This window comes from Juglans microcarpa x Juglans regia, chromosome 6D, assembly GCF_004785595.1.
Source record: "Juglans microcarpa x Juglans regia isolate MS1-56 chromosome 6D, Jm3101_v1.0, whole genome shotgun sequence".
In the NCBI taxonomy this organism is placed as follows: domain Eukaryota; kingdom Viridiplantae; phylum Streptophyta; class Magnoliopsida; order Fagales; family Juglandaceae; genus Juglans; species Juglans microcarpa x Juglans regia.
The window spans coordinates 25,329,748-25,353,381 of NC_054604.1; the positions used below are offsets into that span (position 1 = coordinate 25,329,748).

General features: G+C 35.2%; 2 protein-coding genes and 1 long non-coding RNA gene across 4 annotated transcripts; 2 read left to right on the plus strand and 1 right to left on the minus strand.

Annotated features, from left to right (window-relative positions):
* The first annotated feature begins 1,722 nt into the window (after window positions 1-1,722).
* On the plus strand, window positions 1,723-4,700 carry LOC121234142 (inositol-tetrakisphosphate 1-kinase 1-like). 2 transcript variants are annotated; one of them, XR_005934315.1, is made up of 2 exons: window positions 1,723-3,214; window positions 4,407-4,700. XR_005934315.1 is itself a non-coding variant. In XM_041129959.1 (1 exon), the coding sequence occupies exon 1, from the start codon at window positions 1,948-1,950 to the stop codon at window positions 3,019-3,021; it is 1,074 nt and encodes a 357-aa protein (XP_040985893.1). In that variant the 5' UTR covers window positions 1,723-1,947; the 3' UTR covers window positions 3,022-3,353. The 2 variants fall into 2 exon arrangements, 1 of the variants encoding a protein (XP_040985893.1); XM_041129959.1 differs by lacking the exon at window positions 4,407-4,700 and having other exon boundaries at window positions 1,723-3,353.
* Window positions 4,701-6,933: 2,233 nt separating this feature from the next.
* Window positions 6,934-7,637, plus strand: LOC121234146. The gene is made up of 3 exons (XR_005934316.1): window positions 6,934-7,249; window positions 7,348-7,449; window positions 7,582-7,637. It is a non-coding gene; the product is annotated as an uncharacterized LOC121234146 (long non-coding RNA).
* Window positions 7,638-19,924: 12,287 nt separating this feature from the next.
* Window positions 19,925-21,581, minus strand: LOC121234143 (transcription factor MYB39-like). Its single transcript, XM_041129960.1, has 3 exons — window positions 21,260-21,581; window positions 20,332-21,111; window positions 19,925-20,182 (listed from the first exon to the last, which is right to left on the minus strand). Exons 1-3 carry the CDS (start codon window positions 21,520-21,522, stop codon window positions 20,143-20,145), a joined length of 1,083 nt encoding a protein of 360 aa, XP_040985894.1. The 5' UTR covers window positions 21,523-21,581; the 3' UTR covers window positions 19,925-20,142.
* Between the last annotated feature and the right edge of the window lie 2,053 nt (window positions 21,582-23,634).

Genomic DNA, 23,634 nt, shown 5'->3' on the forward strand with positions numbered 1-23,634 from the left:
TTCAAGTGAAATTATTCAAATATTTAAATTTAAACTTGATAAAAAAACAATAGATTCATTTTCATTAGTGATTTATGCTTCTTCAATATAGCACGTGTATCATGCTCTCTTGATTGTTTTCGGTACAACATTTTTAAGATTTGGATTTCTTAGAATTACAACTTGAACTTTAAGGTTTAGAGTGAGATAAATAAACACATACATGAACCTCACACAACATTTTATAGCCATTTGAGTGAAATTTTTGAACAATATTAAATGGATAATAAATATTAAGCGACTTTCTTTATATATATCTATCCATCTCTCACTCTAAGTTTTAACGTTTGGTTTATAACATTAGGGAAACTCTATCCCTATTTTTCACTATGTGCATCAAAATCAAGAATCAAATATCTATCATCTCTCGTTTCCAAAACTCAAAATATGGGGATCATCCCATTTCATCTTTCCCTTATTCAAATTTGATAAATGTTAGTTGATCATACGTGTCATTATAATTTTATGATTAAGAGTATCATAATCTATTCATTAAATATAATTGATCAACATTTATTATGTACTCACAAATGTTATATTAGATCTGAATAAGATTTTGAATTTGTCTATATTTATTAACAGCTTCCGTTATGTTGTTGCTAGTAAAATAGGTAAATATGATCACACATCCTTGGTACTAAATCCGACTTTGGATTAGCTCTCCATGTTTCTTTTATAGAAATAACACCTTGTGGTTTTAATTATTTAGAAATAGGTTCTTCCGTCAACTTTTTCATCTATCAACATTAACAGAAAACATTAATAGATGACAAATGGCAATTGGTAATTGGATCACGTATTTCACGTTAATGTTGATAGACGAGAAAGTTGATGGAGTGACCTATTTCTATATGACTGAAACCATATTGTGTTATTTTAGAAAAAGAGTTTTGTTATATAGAAGCAAGTTTGCATACTAATCTACATATTAATATTATTATCTTCATATTTTAAATTTAAATTAGTATTATTTTTAATAAAATCTACTTTTTAACTAATCATATTGAATAAATATACGTATTAATATGTAAAATTACTTATAATTAAATTTTTCCTTAAAAAAATACAAGAGCTAATTCGAAATCAGGTATAGTACGAGGGGTGTGTGTTTAAATTTACCTAAATAATACTTCACATTTTATAAATGTTGGTTCATCATACGTTTGATTATAATTTTATGATTAAGAGTATCATTCCTAGGGAAATGTGCCAATTTATAAATTATAATCCACGTGTCAGAAATTCTGTTGATGACAAGTCGCATCACTAAGTATCGGTATGCACGGTTGGAGTTCTGCAATTATAAATTGCAGACTTTCTCTTATAAATTATATCACCGAGGCCACGCTAGCTTTACTTTCCCACACTACACACCACGCGCACAGACAAACGACTTGTATAAAGTCCACAAGGCCATGACCTTCCGGCCTTCCCGACCCCAGCCCCTGGCTAAGACCACGGTCAAAAATGGTCCACCCGGAGCCGAGCGGAAACGTTGACCCTTCCATTCCCCTCTTGTTACTTTAGCCCACCTCCTTACCTTCACACGCGGTCACTTTGCCCGTGCGGCGCGAATCCGCATATCGTACCCAAGAATGTGCCACGTCTCCTACTAACCCTGGTTTCTTTATCAAATCCCCTCCCTCCTAACCCTAGTCGAAGCCTCGAAACTATATATATCACCTCCTATCTCCGTTGCCCTTCTCTCGCGCTCTCTATTTCTTTCTGCCATTGTCGTTCGACTCCTTCTCTCCAAAGCTCTCTTTCTTTAAAGAACCTTTGAAAAGGACGTTGAAGTTCTCTGCTTCGATTTGCTAACCTAGCAAGACTCCTCGAATTGCTCTCTTTTATGTTTGCGTTTTCACATTTGCTGATTTTCTCGTGTTCTCTCTACGGGAATTGCCCCCAATGGCTGACGAGTGCAGATTCAGAATAGGATACGCCTTGGCGCCGAAGAAACAGAACAGCTTCATCCGAGACTCTCTGCTGAATCTTGCGGGGTCTCGTGGCGTGGATCTCGTCAAGATTGACCCGACCCTGCCGCTGGTGGATCAGGGCCTATTCGACTGCGTACTACACAAATTGTACGGTGAGGAGTGGAAGCAGCAACTGGAAGAGTTCCGTCTCAGGAACCCTAATGCGGCCATCGTGGACCCCCCCGATGCGATCGAGCGCCTCCACAACCGAATCTCCATGCTACAGGTCGTTTCGGATCTCAGGATAGAGTCCCGGAACGAAACGTTCGGGATCCCCAAGCAAATCGTCATCTACGACAATGAAACCCTCTTCGATGGGCAGGCATGGGAGAGCCTCAAGTTCCCGGTGATCGCAAAGCCCTTGGTCGCCGACGGCAGTGCCAAATCGCACAGAATGAACTTGGTGTTCAACCACGACGGACTAAACAAGCTCAGGCCCCCGATTGTCCTCCAAGAATTCGTGAACCACGGCGGGGTCATCTTCAAGGTCTACGTTGTCGGCCAGTACGTCAGGTGCGTGAAACGCAAGTCGTTGCCGGACGTCTCAGAAGAGAAATTGGGTGTCTCTGAAAGCGTATTGTCGTTTTCGCAGGTATCGAATGTCGCTAGCAACGAAAAGGTTGACGACAAATACTACAAGATGATGCATTTGGACGATACTGAGATGCCGCCGCAGAGTTTCCTCACTGATATCGCCAACGGACTGCGGCATGCCCTGAAACTGAATCTCTTTAACTTCGATGTCATTCGGGACGCGAGGTCTGGGAGTCGCTACCTTATAATTGACATCAATTACTTTCCCGGGTATGCCAAAGTGCCGGGTTACGAGACTTTATTGACGGATTTCTTCTTGGATGTAGTGAATAAGGAAGAGAAGGAGGTGGTGAAGGTGATTAGTTCTGACAAAGATATAAGAAAGATTGTGAGCGATAATTTTTGCAGTGATGGGAATGAAATTGGTCCGGACGAGACGGAGAAGTCGATTCAATCCTGGCATCAATGTTAGCAAATTACCCGGTAAATCGGGTGAAGGGTGTGATTTGGTTGTATTGGGGTTTAGGTAGAAGATGGTTTTGGTACAGTTTGGAATTGAGTAGGTTTCGATGACGGGTATTAGAGTTTTAGCCTCTTAACAGCAATTACGTGTTGTGTCAATGTTGATGATGTATATTCCACCTGCAGTTTTACTCTGGAGATAGGTACTTTCTCATATACTCTTCAAGGCTTTAGGGATGTCGAAAGTTGTACTTTTAGGCTTTTGAGTCTTGCTTGCGTGAAAAACTGATCTTAGTTTGTGACTTTGGCACATTTATTGAATGAGATTCGCCATTTTGTGAATTAAGAGTTCCCGTTTTAATTCTCTTGCACACTCTGTAGTATTGAATTTGTTAATTTGTCAATTTTTGTGGGTTTACTAGCTTGGACAATTAAGGCTGCTAACTTCATACATTGTCAATAAAATACTGCCAGAAAAGACGTTAAGAAAGGAAAACGCGGGAGCTTTTTTTTTTTTTTTTTTTGGTTGGAAATTTGTCGCCTGGAAAGGAGGAGAAAACATATATGAAGATGGAAAGTGAGAAAACTCAATATTCAAATTGCATATATTTGATTGATGGTATCTTGTCGTCTTTTAATGCTTTTCTTGAATTAATATAGGCTATCTGATAGATTGTTCTGGTCTATAGTCCTTTTACTGGTCATGAGGGTTTTGTACTTTTGTTGGAAGTTTGGATACAAGAAACTTTTATCTCCGAGTTGTTCACATTATCAAAATGTAATTTACTTTATTTTGCTTGAGATGACATAGCTAGCAGCTTTCATGAACTTATTTTGGTGTCCTCAGACTAGTTTGGGCTTAGTTGTTGGTTTCTGGTATATGTATGTGTTATGTTATGATGAAAATCTAACCGATAAAAAAAAATGTTATGATGAAAATCTAATGATATGATTTTTTTATCGGTTAATGATATGATTTCCATTCCATTCGTACCGACTGTTCTGCACAGAAGTATGTTTTCAGTGTATTTGAGGAGGTCTTTTGAGAGTTAGCAAAGCACATGTAATCTGATGTTTTGAGTTCTTTTAATAAAAAAATATACAAGAGTTGACTTCTTTATTTTACAAGAAATTTGTTGGGGTCAATTTCTCGTTAAATGGGTTTTGAAGTAAAGCATGTGACCAGTTGGTACTAGTGACCAATGTGGACTAGGGATTATAAAAGTGGCAATATGTACATGACTCAAACAGTGTTTATCAACATGGAAAAGGATTTGAGTTCTTACTATCAACACAATTGGAGAGAGTTGACTTGCAGCATTATATTTGTGGATGTTGTCACTAACCTATGTATGAGTCGTATTTGTATACAATGAGCTTTGTCGTGTCCTACAGGCTACAACCTATGTTCAACTCTGTGATTTCTACTCCTTGTATTGGTGTTGGATCCAATGTCACTATAATGGTGTCAAACTTCGAACACCCTGCACTGGAATCAGATTCGCCATGCTCTTTGGTATCTGATCCAATCATCTCTGCTAGCTTTTGTGGATCATTCTTACTGTAAGGTATATCTTTTATATGAGATATAGACAAAAATTAATTTTCAGCATGTTATCTGATTCAGTCATCTCAGCGGTGTTGTTGGATGAGCAATATTTATTCTGTAGAGATCAAAGATGAAAATTCCTATTGTTGAAACTTTTAACACGTTTTGGAGGAGTGCCACAAGTGTTGGCTTCCAGTATACACAAAAATATGTGGTCCTTTAGATCAAATGTTAATGTCCGCAAGATGTGGTATAGGAAAGGGGATTGAGGTCTGGTTTAAAATGAAGTGACGTAATTTTTTTTTGTCCTCAGACTTCCTTAGGTACCGTGACAAGTATGACATATACCACAAAGAAAGTAGGAGAAATCAAGCTGAACACTTTTATACTAAGAAGGAGGAAAATGGTTCAAAAATGGGGTTTTGGGTTTCCTTGCTCTTGCTCGTTATCCAAATTGAATATTTTTTTTGCTTGGTTAATGTTTGAAGATGAATATACAACTCAATTAAGAATCATACTCTGTCACATTCCTATTTAACATATCCTTCTTCACTATTTCTAGCCATGCTATTTTAGGTGTCCGATCATCACTTTTCATTCCCTCAACTTGAATTAGTCACTTCTTTTCATTGGTGCATCAGTCAGTCTCCATAGTTAAACCTTAAAAATGAATATAACCAAGAGATTTTTAAACTATGTTAGCTATATATGTGTTTGCTTGAAGTGGTGTTGGAAATATAATGAGAGTGAATGCTGTAGGTGTGCTCAAAATCTTCTTAGGCCTTTGTGCCGCCTCTGTTGGGAATGTTAGCAAGGAATGGGATTTTCCTGGGGAATTACTTTAAAACTTTATCGATTCAGATTAGGTGCTCATTAATAGCCGAGGAACTAAATAATATGGCCTTGTGTAGGAAAAAGTGGATGGTATAAGTAACATTAGGGCTGAGCACCCGACAATGTCGGAGTCCCTCCGATCCGACTCCGACTTCGACTTGTTGGAGCGGAGTCGGATTTGGACTTTTTTATTGGACTTTTTTTAGCCCATTTGAAATTTCAATTTGACAATCTTAGGCTCTCACTAATCGGCTTTGGGCTTCCAGATTTCAGTTTTTTTTTTTTTTTTTTTTAAATATTTTTTCAATTTCGATTTTATCAAAACATAACCAAAATTGAAAAAATAAATCATTGTACAAATTATTGTAATTATACATTAGCATTATATGTTATTATATGTTAATGTTTATACATTAGTATTACATGTTATTATACATTAGTGTTACATGATAGTAATAGTTAATAGTATGTTGTTTACATATACTCAACTATTATTAGTAAATTTAGTCTTTATATTTTAGTATAAGCATATTATTCTATAATAATTTGCTTATACTATTATATTATTGAATTTAATTAACTATATAAGTTATAGTTATATGAAATATATATGATTAATATATAAAAAATTCGTATATTTTATAAAATATTTACAATATCGGAATTGGAGTCGGAGTCGGTACATTGCCACCTCCGACTCCAACTCCAACTTATTGGAGTCGGAGTGGAGCCAGAGCAGAGTCAATGCAGAGTCGGATTTTTCGAATTTTTGCTCAACCCTAAGTACCATAACTTTTAATGGAGATACTGTATTTCTGTGGGATGTTTCTTTGGGAAACTATAGGTGAGGAACAAAACATTCCAGAGGTGTCTGTAAGTAGTAGATTTCTTACTGATATAATAAAATAAAATTAAAAAATGGAGTAGTAGATTCTATGTGGTATTAAGGAACTCACATGATGGTTGATGGTATTGACTTGACGTTAATCGTAGTGATTTGATGGCATGTCGTGGAAAGAATTGGTAGCACCATCATGCATGTTGGATGCACAGAATTAGCATGTTAGAGTGCATATTGAATTCATGTGTTACGAATTTGGAAAAACAAATATGTCCTCAAGTCCATTCTGCTCTCTCAAGGCAATATGGATTCTACTTTTTGGAAAAAATACGTTTTCTTGCTTTTAGTGAGAGGTGTTACTTTTGCAAGGTATAATTCTGTTTCTTCCATTTTCATATTATTTTTAGAAGGAAATTTCAGAAGATCTTGGTTTTGGTGGTACATTGAATGTGCATAGTTCACATGTGAGTTAAGAGTTAAAGCTTAACTACATTGGCTGTAGGGCTTCTTTGGTTACACAAACCATCTCATCTCATCTATCATTACAACTTTCCCAAACTTCCACACTAAATATAATAAACAATTCAATTTTTTTAAATTCTAAAATAAAAATTATATTCTAACAATATTTTATTCAACTCTCATCTCATCTCATCTCATCTCATCTCATCTGTATAACTAAACGAGGCCCAAGATCTGGACTTCATGGTCAGCTGTTCATGAATAATTTGGTGAAGGTCATTGCATTGAAAGGGAGTTGATGAAAGCCAATCTTGTCAACTGAGAGGTTGACAATAGCGGTTAGTTGCCTAATTTGTCTTCTCTTTTGGACTGAGTCCCATATGTTGATTCAAATCTTATTTTTCCTTTCAAATATTAACCATGTATAATTTCCTTTTATCTTATTGTAATTTTTTGCTTTCTTTCCATATCTTACGTATTTTGAGGATGAGAAGTACCAAAACGAGAAGATATCATTTTACCATTGGCTTGGCGATGACGAGGCAACTTGAGGTAAGCCACTATCCGGTTGAAATATTTTCTTTCCTAATTAGTGGGAAGTTTTCTTGCACCAATCAAGCTTGCTCCAGAATTCAGATAATTGGTTTCAGGGAGCTTCCTTAGAAGAACGTGATGTCAGAAAACAATAATCTCATACTTTGGTTTCACGAAAAGGAAGCATAGGAGAGCGTCCTTAACCATTTGATCTTCATGTCAGGCAACAATAATCATATACCTTTCAGAAAACACTAATCGCGTAATTTGCCATCCTAAACAAAGAACTTGTCAGGCAACAGTCATCAGGTACATCTCCTCACCGTATTCCTTGTTTCTTACTTTCCCAGATATGCAATTTCATACCCCACCTTTTCAAATTATTTGGCCACATTGAACAGATACGTATCATTCTCATCTCAATTCTAATATCTTCTTTGCAATCAGGGAGTCTTGGAACAATGTGTATAGGGTACTAATCTGGCATGGCTGAAGTTTGAATGAAAATAATAATCTGAATCAAATGTCTCTTTGGTAAAAAATATCAAACCAAGATTTTGGAAAAGTGATTTTCGGTTATGTGGTCTTGAGGCTACTTACTGACCTCCTCAAGTCTCTCACCTCATTCACTTTATGTGTTGCATTAGAATTAGATGGATGCTCTGTTAGACCTATAAAAGGATGTGTTGCATCACCAAGTTTGAAGGGATACGGGAGACACACGTGACATGGCCGTCACCTTCCCAAGGCCTGCGCTCCGGCATTTCCAAGGCCTGCACCAAGCCATTTAGAGACGGCATACAGCAAAGCAAGCAGTTTCCATGTGAAAGATAAGTAATTCAGTAATTCAAGATCACCACGGGGCTAGAATAGCAGGGGCATATCTCTCCATTGATGACACCTTTTTAAACACATGTAAGCGGGGGTTCCTTTCACCCTTCTCAGTCTTAATTGTCTGATCGAGCTTCATTGTCTCGAGTTATCATAGTTTTAACCAAGTTTGTACTCGGAAGTGCAAGGCTTTCCAGACTCATCTAAAGTCTAACAAACTTCCTATCTTCATCTTATTTTACATTTTTTGCTTCTCATAATTTTAACTTTGAATAAATAATATCTTGACGTGGCATACTATGCGGCATGACAATAAATAATAAAAAAGTTTCTCTTTAAAACCAAAAAATCTAGAAAGTACACAAATTGAAAAATTCTATTTAAAGTATGAGAACTAAAGATAAATATAACTAGTTAAAAAATGAAAAATACCTTTAGAAATAATAAAAACATAAATTAAAAATAAAGAACATATAAAAAAAATTAACCTTTTGAGATTGTAAAAATTAAATGTTAGAAATTAAAATTAAATAAATTAAATAAATAAATTTGGGTGGTGCTTAGTCCCCACCTCCACTAGGGAGTGGTTGTCATGTTGAGGTTACAGGTCGGATCAGGGGTCGCATGGCCTCCGATTCGGACTTCGACTCCAATTTGTCGGAACAGAGTTGGATTTGGATTTTTTTTTCTTTTTTAGTCTATTTGAAATTTCAATTTAACAATTTTGGACTCTCACTAATCGAATTGGGCTTCCAGATTTTAGTTTTTCTTTTTAAACATTTTTTCAAATTTCAATTTATTAAAACATAACCAAAATTGAAAAAATAAATTATTGTACAAATTAATGTTATTATACATTAGTATTATATGTTATTATACATTGATTATTATACATTACTAGTACATGTTATTATTCTTTAGTTATTATACATTAGTATTACATATTATTATAAATTTATATATTTATGTTTATACATAATACATTAGTATTAAATGCTATTATACATTAGAGTTACTTGGTAGTAATAGTTAATATATGATGTTTATATATACTAAATTATTATTAGTCAATTTATATTATAGTATAAGTATATTATTTTATAATAATTTACTCATACTAATATATTATTGAATTTATGATCAATATATAAAAAATACATATGTTTTCATAAAATATGTACAATATTGGAGTTGAAATCAGAACGGAGTTAGATTCAGTATATCTACCTTTGACTCCAACTCGACTTTTTTGATAAAAAGAATTCTGACTCTTGATTTATTAGAGTTGGAGCGAAGCTTGAACGGAGTCGGTGCGGAGTTGAATTTTCAGATTTTTACTCAATCCTATATTGGGAGGCTATATGGTTTAAAACCATCCTATTCTATTTACACACACATTGCAATTTGGAGTTATTTTTCTTATATTTAGATGTTTTATTCTTTTTCATATGTTTGAGATATTGTCCGGATTTAATATTTGTATTTTTAGATTTTATTGGTTTTAAATAATTTTTTTGTACCATTCGCAATTTTATCTTTTCAATTTTTATATTTTCTTCAGGTGAAATGACAAGTTGCACACCATGTCAGCATATTTCGCTATTCACCAACGAAAGGTTAACATTAGGATTGATTCGACTAAAGTTGAACCTACATAGAGTAAAAAATTTAAAATTATAGGAATTAATCTGTCTTATCAGAGTATAAGATTTATTCCAATAAGATAGGAATTAGATGGAATTATGTAGTAGAATTTAAGAAGTAAAAAAAAAAAAAAAATGTTTCATAATCTTAAATATATTTAATGATATTTAAATTTACTTTCTTGTTTCTTTGTGCAAGGAATTACGAAACCAAAATTTTAGAAAAATTCTTGAGTTATTCGAAAGTAAATTTTAGTCCATTTATATATAGGCAGTCAGGCTACGGATTTTAATATACACAAAAATTAGAACTAGCTGACACTAATCCATTGTATATACATGCTAGAGAATGAGATGACCAATCAGTGTTTACGTATTCAAGATGCCAAATCTTAGAGATCAATGTACATGCATGGGTGGCCAAGGAACCAAAGAGCCTACGGGTCCTTCTGTTTTTTTCAAAACGTCAACTCAGACACAGAAAAATTTTGTTGGGTTCACTGAATGGTGAAACATCTGTTTCGGTCATCTCCTGTTGGTGTTTTTTCTTCTCTCTTTTTTGTTTTTTCCTTCCATGAAAACAATAAAATCAACGAATTCCTTTTTCCCTGGCCATTTCAAAGAAGATTCCAAACAAGTAGTGGTAAGGTCCGAGAAAAAAAGATGAGAAACTCTCGGAGATTTCTTGTTGCCAAAATGTCAACTCAGACAACATAATTCTGCCCTAGCTATCTGAATCGTGTCATTACTTCCCACCTTATGGTCCTCCTAAAGAATCTGAAAGGAACGAGGAAATTAAACATCGCACTTACTTGGAGGTAAATCGGAAAATAAGAGAGGAGAGAATGAGAAGTGCAACCTAGTTTGGATAATGGTATTTTTATAATACCTCACTACTATTCATTATTTTATTATTATTTTTTACCTATTTTTCAATACTATTCAATATTCTATTATTCGTTCCATGGCTTCGAGCTGAGGACCTCAACCCACCACTATCTCAGGCAACCCAAACTACAAATCCACAAATCCCAAGCCAAGCAGAAGAACCACATCCGACCCTCTCCACTAATCGATTCTCAACACCCCTCTTCAAAGTAGGTCCCTTCCACAACATCATTTGGATTTCAACATCCTTACCTCATAGCAAACTCTTCTAACCAGAGCAACCCATAAGATAGAAGCAACACTTCTCAACACAAAATGCAAAGCGGAAAGGAAAAATGGTGGAAAATACACAAGAAATACTAGAAAAAAATTTCCCAAATTCTCAATTGATGGAGCTCACCTGTAGAAAAAGCCAAGATAGCATCGGTTTGGCTTTCAACCACTTGTTGATCTAGCAGTCCAAAAACTCTCAGCACTAGGCGATTCTGATGTCATTTCTGGCAATCTGAGGCAATGAGCTACTATTGCACAACACTTACCCAAATTTAATCCATCAGCACCAACCATCTCCAACCCGATCAGAGCGAGGTTTAATTTTTTCACTGTTAATTTTTTCACATTGAAATCATGAAAATCTATCTGTCAACCCAAAAACTCAGGTAGGCCTGGACTAAGCAGGTTAATGGAGAATATGAACTTAGCGCTTCTAGCAAAAGCGGGATGAGAAATGAGCTAAGCAAATACTGGACTATGGCATGAGGTCCCTCTAAAAAAATACCTCATTACTACAGATTTTTCGAATGTAACACCAAAAATGTCAGACTCATGGTTATGGAAAGGACTTCTCAAGACAAGAGAACTACTTTCAAAAGGCAAGTGCTATCAAATTTTGAATGGTGTATCAATAAACGTATGGTCAAAACGTTGGATCCCAACATTGAAATTTTTTGAGCCAAAGCCTCTCCATCAAATGAATAAGGTACATCCGCTCCTAAAAGTCTTTGATATCATTGCAAACAATCATCTCTCTTGGAATACTGAGAAAATACTAAATCTGTTTGAGCAAGATACCATTATAGAAATCCAAAAAATTCATCTCCCTTTAAGTAGCCAAAAATAGGATTCAATAATCTGGAATACGAATCACAACGGGAAGCTCTTAGTGAAAACCGCCTACCACATAGGGCAAAAAATCTAGATGTTCCACCACTGCAACATTTTCCAAGCTCTAACTTTAGAAACTTTGGAGTTTGAAAATTCATGATCGTCACAAGCTACTACTTTAAAGAATAATATGGAATATGCTTCCAATAAGGACAAGATTGAGCAATGTTATTCCAAACTTTCAACTTGAAAATTGTCTCCTATCCAACGAAGAAGAAGAAACAATAAACCATCTCTTCATTGAATGTCCAATCACTCGCATACTATGCATCAAAGGATCTAGCGATTAAACCTTGCCTTACCATCGATAAATTCAATGTCAAATTGGATACAATTGATAATTAATCTAGCACCATTATTGGGACTAAATGCCTTAGAGAAACATCCATTTCAAATTTTCACGATAATAGTGCTGGCTTTTAAATGGAGGCAACGAAACGATATTATACACAATCATGCAGACATCTTGCTTAGAAAAGCAACAATCCAGCTGGAAAAAATGTACCAAGCCTATAAAAAAGCATGGGAACAAAAATCAAAAGTCCATCAAAGATTAAATTGGATACTACCACCTTTGAATCAATGGAGTTTGCCTTTTGATGAAGTCAGCCAGGTTTGGATACAAAAAAGCCTCCAACTCATCTCAACTTATCTAATCTAATTATTACAACTTTATCAAATTTTCGCACAAAATATAATAAACAATTTAACTTTTCCAAATCTCAAAACAATAATAATATTTAAAAATAATATCCTAACAATATTTTATTTAACTTTCATTTTCATCTCAACTCAATATCCAAACCTCACCTAAGAGACTCTTTTTTCTACATCTTCAATTGTATATCAAGACTCAGAAGGCAATATATTAGAAGGACAATGCTAGGGCCACCGAGAAAGGTGACCCCTGCATTGTACCGATAGTGCAAAATGCATTTTTTTTCAAACATTTTTAAAACCCATTTAAAAATTTTGAAAAAATGAATTCTCAAAACTCATTAAAAAATACTTCCTTAATTATTAATTAAATAAATAATACAAAATAAAAAAGACAAAATTGGTCACTTTGGGTGGTCAACTTTCTCGGTAGCCCAAGCATTTTTCATATTAAAAATATGGACTTTAAAAATTTCAACAATCAATCCAGTCATAGCTGAAGCCTCAACGGCTTTCCTGGCCTCACAATTGGCAAAACAACTTCACAAGAGTCTGCCTACAAAAAAAAAAAAAAAAAACTCCACAAGAGTCCATTTGTCCTAGAAGGTGATGCACAACTCCATAAGTGAAGGATGCTACAACCTACTTTATTACTATTTGGGTTTGTGTGAGACTAATCTTGTGAAAACAACCCTAGGCTATTACCAACGATGCTACAAACAAGTAATAGACAACAAGAAGAATAAACAATCCATCACACGACATAGAATTTACGTGGTTCGGCAACGTGCCTATGTCCACAGAGCTGCAAAGGATTTTATTCACAGAAAAGTAGGAATACTGTGAAACAATACAATATCTCTCCCTCACTTTCGCTCTCTCTATGCCACACAAGGGCTTATCTCTTTATATTCTGTTGTTCAGCTGTACCTCAAGTTTATTTTTAGAACATGTTATATATATATATATATATATATATATATATATATATTAGCGCAAAAAACCTAAAAAAAATAGATTCTGGGTTATTCGCTCGAGCAAAGTGTCGAGCGCACTTCGAACAAACTTTATGTCTGATGTTCGCTCAAAAGGCCTGTTGAGTGAGATTCAAGCTAAATCTCTGCCAAGGCTTCGCTCGAGCGTCCTGTCGAGTGAGCCTTAAGTGAAGTCTCTACCTTCACATGACTATCAAGCAAACTTTCTATTTGGTATTTTCTCAGCACACAAACTAGGCTTCATAACGCATCAATCTCCCACTTGGAGACTGGTTCAACCACTGTCTCCAACACATGCCCTTCACTTTTACAACTCACAACTCCCGTCTTTAAGCTAGAAGACCAATTGAAGTCGTGCACGACTTTAGTTCCTCACATGTAGTTCCCTTAGTTAACGCATATGTAGGGAAACTCACAACTCTCACTGTACTGGGAATACCTAATCTCGTACTAAACCTAGCACACATAAGAGAACTTGTAGCTGAGGCCCCCTTCTCTTATATGGATGACTGATCCTACCTTTTGCTATCATTCTATTTAGTCTTCAATAGATGTGTCCACCTTTTATGCAGTGCCTGCTTCCTCCATGTAAGCCCAATCAACTTCTTCGTAGTTAACTCTCAGTTGCTTGATCTCCCATCTCGCAAGATTTTACAGTAATTATGTGGTTCATCCATCACCTTCAAATAGCAAGATATAGTTCAAGGTAAGTGAATACCATTGTGGAGGTCTACTCGTCCTAGCAATCTTGCGAGCAGCAACTGTAGGTGTAGACGACCATGGATCACTATACGCTCTATCTCTATTCTCATCTCTCACATCTTTGCTCTGCACCGTGGTCTCAAGAACCTTCCCTAGGCTTACAGATTCATGAGGAACTGCAAAACTGACTCATTTTTTCTTCCTCATCTTCAAATTCACGTGACCTAGCCTGCTTTGCTACAACTCTATATTTCCCTACACATCACTAGATCTGGATGTCAAATAAAAAGTATCTGCTCTCTGATCACGAGTAAAGACTTTCGCACCCTTCATGACCTTCCATGCATATCCGAAAAAGATAACTAAATGACCACTACCGTCAATCTGTCCCACAAAGATCAAGTTTTTTTTCAACTCAGGAATGTGTCTGATTTTCTACAAAGCCAACACATTCTTGCTTGGGAGTATAATACGCACATCTTCAACTCCCACTACATCTAGTGCTTCTCAACCAACCATGTGCACCTTATCAAAATCACCAATAACGTAGTTTCGCATGATCTCTTGATGTGAAGTGGTATGAAATGAAACCCCTGAATCTAACACCTAATCGTCAACTGGACTGTGTACTGTAAGAAATAGAGCATCCTATATTTCTTCAGTCACCAAGTTCATAATGCCATCCTCAATCTTTTTCGAATTCCGATAGTCTCTTTAGATGTGACTCGTCTTTCCACAATTTCAACATGTGATATGCTTCCTAGATCTAAACTTGTTCTTGCTCCTATTTCTAGAATCTAATCTATCATGTTCCATGCCCCTACTATCAACGTTTAGGGCAGAACCCGAACCCGAGATCATGCTAGAATCTTTTTTATGCACCTCCTCCGCAAAAATCATATCTCGGATGTCATCATATTTTAACTTCATCTTTCCGGAATAATTACTCATGATCATTCTTATGGCCTCCCAACTATTTACTAATTACACTAACATGATCAATGCCCATATCTCATCATCAAACTCAATCTCGACGAATGATAATTGATTTGTGATAGTGTTGAAATCATTCAAGCATTGAGCAACTGATGTACCTTCTGCTATCTTAAGGTTGAACAACTTCTTCATCAGATACACCTTATTATTCTTTGAAAACTTTCCAAAATCCTAAACAAAGCCATTATGAGATTCGTTGTGGTCTTCTCCTTGATTACACTATGTGAAATTGACCTCGACTTGGTCAGCTGAATAACACCTAGGACCTGTCTATCTAACAGGTTCTAATCAACATCATCCTTGTTGTCTGCCTTTTTTTCAAAAGAGGAAGATGGTGCCTCTTCCTGTAGAGATAGTCCTTGATCTGCATCATCTTCATGTACCGTCATCCTAGCCTTCACTTTGTTTCTTGCCATCGTTCTTCCTTGGACCCCAACCTTGGGCCTCTAATACTAGTTCTTGTGAAAAACACCCACAGGCTATTATTAACAATGCTATAAACAAGTAACAGAAAACGAGAAAAACAAACAAGCAATCACGCGACTCAGAATTTAAGTGATTTGGCAACAAGTCTACTTCCACAAAGTTGCAGAGGAGTTCATTTAGAGAAAAGTAGGCACATTGTGGAGTAATACAATGTCTCTCCCTCATTTTATCTCTCACTCACTCTCTCTCTCTCTCTCTCTCTCTCTCAAGGCCTCTCTCTCTGTTTTGCCATTCAATAGTGTCTCAAGCTTATTTTCAAAACATATATATAGGCAAGTAGTAGAAACCCTAAAAAAATAAATTTTGGATTATTTGCTCGAGTGGAGATCGAGCGTGTCTCGAGTGAACTCTCTATCTGATATTCGCTTAAGGGGCTTATCGAACGAGACCCAAGCAAACTCTCTGTCTGGGCTTCGCATGAGTATCTTGTCGCACGAGCCTCGATCGAACTCTCTGCCTGAGCTTCGATCGAGCGACCCATTGCGCGACTGTCGAGTGAACTTTTTTTGACATTTTTCTCAGCACACAAACTAGGCTCCATAACCCAACAACTATCGTTAAATAATTAGGGAAAAAACAAGCAAAGTAAGGATGAGCAACGATATAGGGAAAAGGTAAAAGACGTCTCCAATTATTTCTAGGCCAATATATCATTTTCAATTTGAAATCGGGAAGTGGAGGGTGGTTATCCTACAAACCTAAGTGACACTTTTATTGTTATTGGATTATCCTTTACTTTTTTTTTTAAAGAAAAATTTAAAGGTGAATGGAAAATATCATCTCATTATAGCGTGATGGAAGTGGAATACAAGTGTAGCATGCAAAGATTTTCCTTTACTACACATGTATTTGTCCTCCACAATATCACTAAACCCTTGTTTTTGTTTTTGGTTGTTTACTTTAGTCTTATAATCAGGTGGTATTAATTAGTTTGATAATTTTCTTGGGATTGTCTGATGATTTCCCGTACGAATACGTGATGCCCTTGTTTGTTAATTAGCTATTATTCTTTGATGCGTTTGCTGATTTCGATCGACTATAAATCTTACCCTTCCATTGCCTGATCATCTCTTAATATATGAAAAAAATGTGGAAAAAATAGATAGCTGGGACTGAGAAGAGAAGTAAAGAACCTAATTACATACGCGTAGATGTCAATTGTATTTGTACACATGCAAGATCGATCCTTGCGGATACAGTATTTTTTTTTTTTTTTTTGGTGCTTGATAATAATAAATAGTATAGTTGTGAGTGTGTTTGTAATGCAGTGGTACAATTGCATGCATACGTCATAATTATGGTATGTTGTTTTGGTACGTATGACATATTAACACTTTTTGACATCTCCTTGTGTGAAAATTTTATTTCAATTTGATCTGCATGTACATGAAATATAAACACATCATTTATTATGGAATTCAATAGTACAGTAATAAAAAACAATAAAAACACCAAATTTAACTTTTTTCTTTCGCAAATTTTTTAAAATTCATGAACTTATTTTTTTAAAAAAATAAATAAAATTTCTTGGTATGATTTGATTTGTAAGAGAAGTTTCAAACTTAAATTTGATCTTGCAAATGAAATATTGTGCAATAGAAGAAATAGAAGAAAATGATGGAAAGAACAAAACTTATAACCGTAGGTGACTTGGTGAACGCGGATGGTGGTGGTGGCGCAAGGAGCCAGTGGCAATAATAGAGTAGCCCGTAAGCACAAAAATCTCCAAATCCATGCATAGTTGGCCAAGCATACTCCTCTCATTCCAAGCCCCAAAATCCAAAATTTATAACTAAAAAACCTAAGAAATTCACAAAAGCAAAGCAATAACTTCTGTTTTGAGGGAGAAATAGAAGAAAATGATAGAAAGAACAAAGCTTACCGCAGGTGACAAGGTGAACACAGACGATGGTGGTGGTGCAAGGAGCCAGTGGCAATAACAGAGTAGACTGAGACACAGAGACTGAGAGTGAGAGAGAAGAGAGGGATAAGAAAGTGGCATGAGAGAGTGAAAGAAAGGAGGAAAGCTTACTTTAGTGGTTGGCCGGTTGTACGTTGGAGACGAAGGTGGTGACTAGAGGCTAGAGCATCGGCGATGTTTATATTTTTTGAGACGATGTTTACGTTTTGTCTCAAAAAATTACTTTTAGAGACAAAAAAATTGTCTCTAAAAATCAAATTTGTTGTAGTGTGCCATATAAATAATGTAGAAGATTATATACCCTTCACACCAGTTTACCTTTAGAAAACTCTTAAAACTATTATTTTTTAGCAAGCTTAGCAAGCACCTTCCCCTACTACTGCAGATCATAACTAGGGTTGTAGCAGGGGAATCACTCGTTGGAGAAGCTAGGCCACTTTCTTGTTGATAATATGTGTTTGCAACGGCTTTCCTTCATTTACCGTCTGTGGAAGAACAAACTATTATTGTTTGGTGCCTCCAAGTTGTATACATTTTCACTCGTCAATGGTGGGATTCTAAGATCTCGTTTGAATGTTGAAATGAGGTGAGATGAGATGAATAGTAATTAAATAGTTTGTGAATAATTGTGAGATTGTTTGAGTTAAGATGTTTTATGAAATTTTGAGAAATAAGAGAGAAAAAGTTGAAAAAAAATATTATAAAGTTAAAATACTGTTAGAATATAAGTTTTTAATATTATTTTTGTTTTGAGATTTGAAAAAGTTGAATTATTTTTTGTGTTTTGTTTAGAAGTTTGAAAAATTTGTAATGATTAGGTAATTATTCGATGAAAAAGTTGAAAATTTGAAATTAAAAAGTATCCGCATTTGTGTTTGTGGTATTTGGATATTGTTGAGATAAGATGAGATCATGAGATGAGATGATCTTGCAATCCAAACGGGAATCAATTGCAAAGAAACCTTTGAACTAATTACAAGTTATAACCCAGAATATTAGATCAAGCTAGCAGACAGTAGAGTTAGGATTTCTTATTATAGTTGTCCGTCTTATGACTTTATAGTTGCCGGCCAGTTCTGAAATGTATACCTATATCCTAATCTAAATATAGCAGTTTGAAGAGTAAAAAATGTGAACATGGGGGAGCGGTGAGTTGGTGAATTTAGTTTGCAGCAGTCAGTAGCTTGTATGAGAAGTAAACATGTAACTTATAGGGTTAATAATTAATATTTAGCTTATAATTAACTAATTATCTGACTTTTTAGTTCCAAATTAAATACATGCATATATATATGAATGATCGTCTAATAATTGAACACTAATAATTAAGAGGCGTCTTCTCTTTCCTTTTTTCATCATTTGGTGTTAATTCTAGGGTAGAAATTAATGAAGATGATCGCATGCATGGTTTGACTTCGCTATCATGTTATATATACAAAGGTCAAAGTTTTAGTTGACATGCAGTAGTAATCCTGGCCGTAGAGGCCGCGGTATATTTACTGATCAGATGATATATATATATATATATATATATATATATATATATATATATATATATATATATATATACACACACACATGTACATGAGCTTGTATATTCTTGATCTTCTTCTTTTGATCTGGCCTCATAATTACGTCTGAGGGGGACGTAATGGCGCTGCTTGATTCTTATAATATACTCTTACTCGGTTATAATGATCAGTTATGTATGATCATTGATATCACTAACGATCGAAAATAATATATATGCGCATTCGATGGATCACGTAATATTGAAAATATTTGGACGTATCTTTACTTGAATAATTATTAATCCTCCTCACCAGAAACAAAACAAAAAACGATATATCCATCCATCGTTGAGTACTCCTCTGAAAACTAACCGCATCTCATGCCATGCATGGTGTGATTTTATGTTATATGAAATATATTTAATTAGCTAGCTAGCTGGTGCGTACATGATCATGATCAATGATTTATCAACACATGACAAGCAAATAATAATGGCAAAATATATAAAATGAAATCAAAATTATAATTAATAACTAGCTAGCTAAATGATCAAATTATATATATAAATATATATATATATATCGACTTTCATAATAATGGCAAAATAAAATGAATTCCAGTATAGAGCCAATTTGAGAGGTTCGAACACGTTATATACATATATATATATATATATATATATATATTATATATATATATTTATATTGGAACATGTTAACGTAAGATATTGTTCCTATATATGGTACTCGTACGTAATATATATTTGCATATTAAAGAAACCTGGACATAGATAGCGTATAGACTGCTCCATAATAAAAAAATTTAAAAAAAAAAACATAAATTTGGAACAATATAATCAAATTAATTAAGGATTCGATACATGAGTACTGAACACTTTCGCAAGAAAGAGATTTTACATGAATTGAATGTATATAGAGGCTAGCTTAACATCGTTAGCTACCTTCATGATCATCTGTTTAACAAATTAAATAAAAGAAACCTAAAAATACAAGAATGCTTTGTGAATGAACTAATTAACGTAGTTTCTCATATATATGTTGAACTCATGCATTGCCGGCCGGCCTGGCTGACACTTCAGGTGAAAAAAGTGGTACTCTACCATGACGTAATTGGCGATGTTGAAGAGGATGTTAATCTGAATAAAAAAGGTAAAGATCAGATATTGAAGCATTAGCCAAACGTATCATTTAAATATATAAAGCTAGATTAGAAAATATGTATAAATAAAGCTTCCCGAAAATAAATAATGGAACAAAACAAATTGCTTGAGGGTATAGAACCTACTCCAATATATCTTTCCAATAGGTATCGCTCGTTTCATCATCCATGAGCTTGTCCCAAGCCTCAAAGATAGTACTGGAAGAAGCTGACTCGGTTGAGGATTGATTTGGGTCAGTAGTCTTGCTAATTTCCATTTGGTTGACATGGTACGTACCCGGAGATTCAGAAAGCAATGCTGGCAATAGGTTCTGGTTTTCTGTTTGATTCTCATTTAATGTACTGCTAAAGCTACTGTTTTTTATACCAAGAATTTCTGGGATGAATCCATCTGAAACTCCTTCCCAAGAGTTAGAAATACCCTGGCAGTTGCTGGGAGCGTTAGGGCTCTTGAGCAATCCCGAATCAATCATATACTCTTCATGACCTGTCAGGAAGGGCTCCTTGTTCATGTAGAGAGTGCTTGTCCCATTCAGAAGTCCTTCAAAAGGTTTGAGATTTCGGCTCCCAAACAGATGATCAGTATTATCCATATGTAGAAGAGGGTTTGTATTTATAATCTGCAACATATTTTGCAGGAGTTGGATATTTGCCAGGTGAGAGGCATGATCAGCCTGTAAATTACTAATTAGAGCTTGACTGCCCCAATTAGGAATCATTAAATTTCCGAAGTTTGCAGCACCAAGCAACTGAGAAAGATTCACAAGGTGATTGAGATCAGTTCTTGGCTTGTGGCTGGTTGGGTCGATTCCCATTCGAAGCAACTTCTTCCTTAAATTAGTGTTCCAGTAGTTCTTGATCTCATTGTCGGTCCGCCCAGGAAGTTTTGTTGCAATCCTTGACCACCTGCAACAGCAATAATTATAATATTGTAGCGGTTAATTCCCTATACACACACACATACACACGCACGCACATCATGAAAAGTGTATGTACTAAAAAATATACGAAGCTTCAATATATAAACAAAGTTTCGAATTTCAAAGGTACGTACTTGTTTCCAAGAATTGAATGAAGGTTGATGATCTTTCGCTCTTCATCTTCTGAGAACTTCCCTCTCTTGATATCAGGCCTAAGGTAATTTGTCCACCTTAGTCTGCAACTCTTTCCGCACCTGTTCAAGCCAGCAAGCTTGGGGAGTGCCCTCCAACTTCCATGGCCATGGCTGCTAATGTAAGCAATCAGTTTCTGATCTTCCTCGGGCGTCCATGGCCCCTTCTTCAAACCGTCCTCATCACAACATGGGGGTCGACCCATTGATTGTCTCGGGAAACAAACAATAATGTTGCAAGAAATATATGAGATCTGTACGTTGAGATGGAGTTAAATGTGGTAGATCAATTATTGGAAATATGGGTGAAACATGCTGGTTTTTATAGGTGCAAGGGAGACAGGATTCAAAGGATGATGTCATTGTCATTCTTTGAATTTCATACGATATTCTTAGCTTCCAAAAGCACGGCAATGAAGAGGAAGCTGCCTAACGACCATTTTGGCATTTTTCAGCGCGACGGGACGGAAGATCAATTAAAGCTCCCTCACAAATGAATTATTGGACCAAAATAGGATTAGGTAGTGCAAGTGTCGTTTGAATATTATATGGTAATTAAGCATGGGAGAGATTTCCCAAAGGCGGTTTTGGGCTCTCAAGATGTAGGTGACCTAGGATGTAAAAATAAACCGGACAACCGGCCTAATTCGGTCCAATTCTGAACCGGTTCTGTCCGGGACCGATTCTTTCATTTTAAAAACCGATCAAAACCGTTCCAGTTCTTGTTTTATGTTTTTCGGCACCAGACCGGTTCATATATATATATATTTAACTAATTTTTAATATTATACTTAATATTTTTTATATTATATATAATTATATATAATTATATATGAAATAATATTATATTATAATTTATAACATAAAATTTAAATTTTAAACATGAACATTTATTTGATCATATGTTTTAAATATAAAGTATATATACTAATTACTTTTTATGATTTTCAACATATTGCTTTTTGATAAGTACATTAGTAATACTAATACTAAAACTGAAAAATCGGACCGAGTTGAACTGGAAGTACCAGTTTAAGAGGGTAACCGGTGACATATCGGCTCCAAAATTTATCACAAATTGGACCCGTTACAGTACCCCTGCCCAAAGCATTGATTCGATCTGTTTTAAAAGCCACCAATATTTGAATTTCCAATTAATAATTATCTCTTATCAGCATTAATAAATGATGTGTTTTAGCTAAAAGCATACATAAAAAATAATAGAATTAGAAAAATTCTTGATCTACAAATTGATATTATAAAAAGTAAAAACAAACTTATTAATTTGATCTACGTAATACATCAAATTATAAATTTTATTTTATTATAAAATATTAAATCTGATGTCTCATAATATCACTCTACAAAGTCACAAACTTACTTTTATAAGACTTTTTTTTAAGGCCCAGCACTTCTTCTATTATTAAACAGATATTCTGATATTTATTGGAATTATAAAAGAGATAGTTTAAAGGATATTATAAATATATATAATTCCCGGGTGAGTGCCTTCTCTTTTCTCTCTCGGGAGGTAGAGTGAGGTTTTAGTGCCTTTGAAGAAATTCAAAGGTTTAGTTCTCACTTCTTTTGAGTTGATCATTTTATTCTGCTTCATTGTATCTCGAATGGAAATTGAGGATCTTGTAAATCGATGGGAAAGACTCCATCTATCTACGGAGGAAAATTCTTTCTTCCATGTCAAAGAAGACGATAGGAGGGATGCTAAGAGACATGGAACTCACTGAATAGTTGGGAGAGTTTTGGCTGATAAGATTATCAAAAGTGAAGCTTTCAGAATCACTATGTTTCAACTATAGAGGTTAGAAGGATGGGTTCGCTTTAAAGAGTTAGGAGACCAAAGCTTCCAGATAGGGTTTCAACCCTAGTTGATAAAGAGAAGGTCCTTAATGGTTGCCCTTAGTTTTTTTACAGAAACCTACTTACCCTACTAGAGGTGGACGGGGTAGTATCCATTAATGGCCTTCATTTTAGTTTTGAATCGTTTTGGGTGCAACTACACAACCTCCCACTGGCCACCAAGACAGAGGAGTTCGGAGATCAGTTCGCAGCATCAATAGGTCATGTTATCAAGGTGGACACAGAGGCTGGTTCCCAGCCCTGCCAACACTAATGAGTATACTAGTGTGGAACTGCTGAGGGTTTGGGAACCCTCATATAGTTAATATCTTCAGAAACCTTACTAAGGAAAAGTGTCACACCTAGTTTTCCTAGTGGAAACTAAGTGTAGAAATACAAGAATGCATGAAATAAGAAAAAGTATAAAAATGGACAACTGTTTTGCAGTGGCGAGTATGGGG

Coding starts and splice junctions, on each gene's coding strand:
- LOC121234143 (XM_041129960.1), bottom strand. CDS start 21,522: ATGGGTCGACCCCCATGTTGTGATGAGGACGGTTTGAAGAAGGGGCCA. Junction 21,112..21,259: donor CATTCAATTCTTGGAAACAA/GTACGTACCTTT, acceptor TTGCTGTTGCAG/GTGGTCAAGGATTGCAACAA. Junction 20,183..20,331: donor TATTGGAAAGATATATTGGA/GTAGGTTCTATA, acceptor TTTTTTATTCAG/ATTAACATCCTCTTCAACAT.
- LOC121234142 (XM_041129959.1), top strand. CDS start 1,948: ATGGCTGACGAGTGCAGATTCAGAATAGGATACGCCTTGGCGCCGAAG.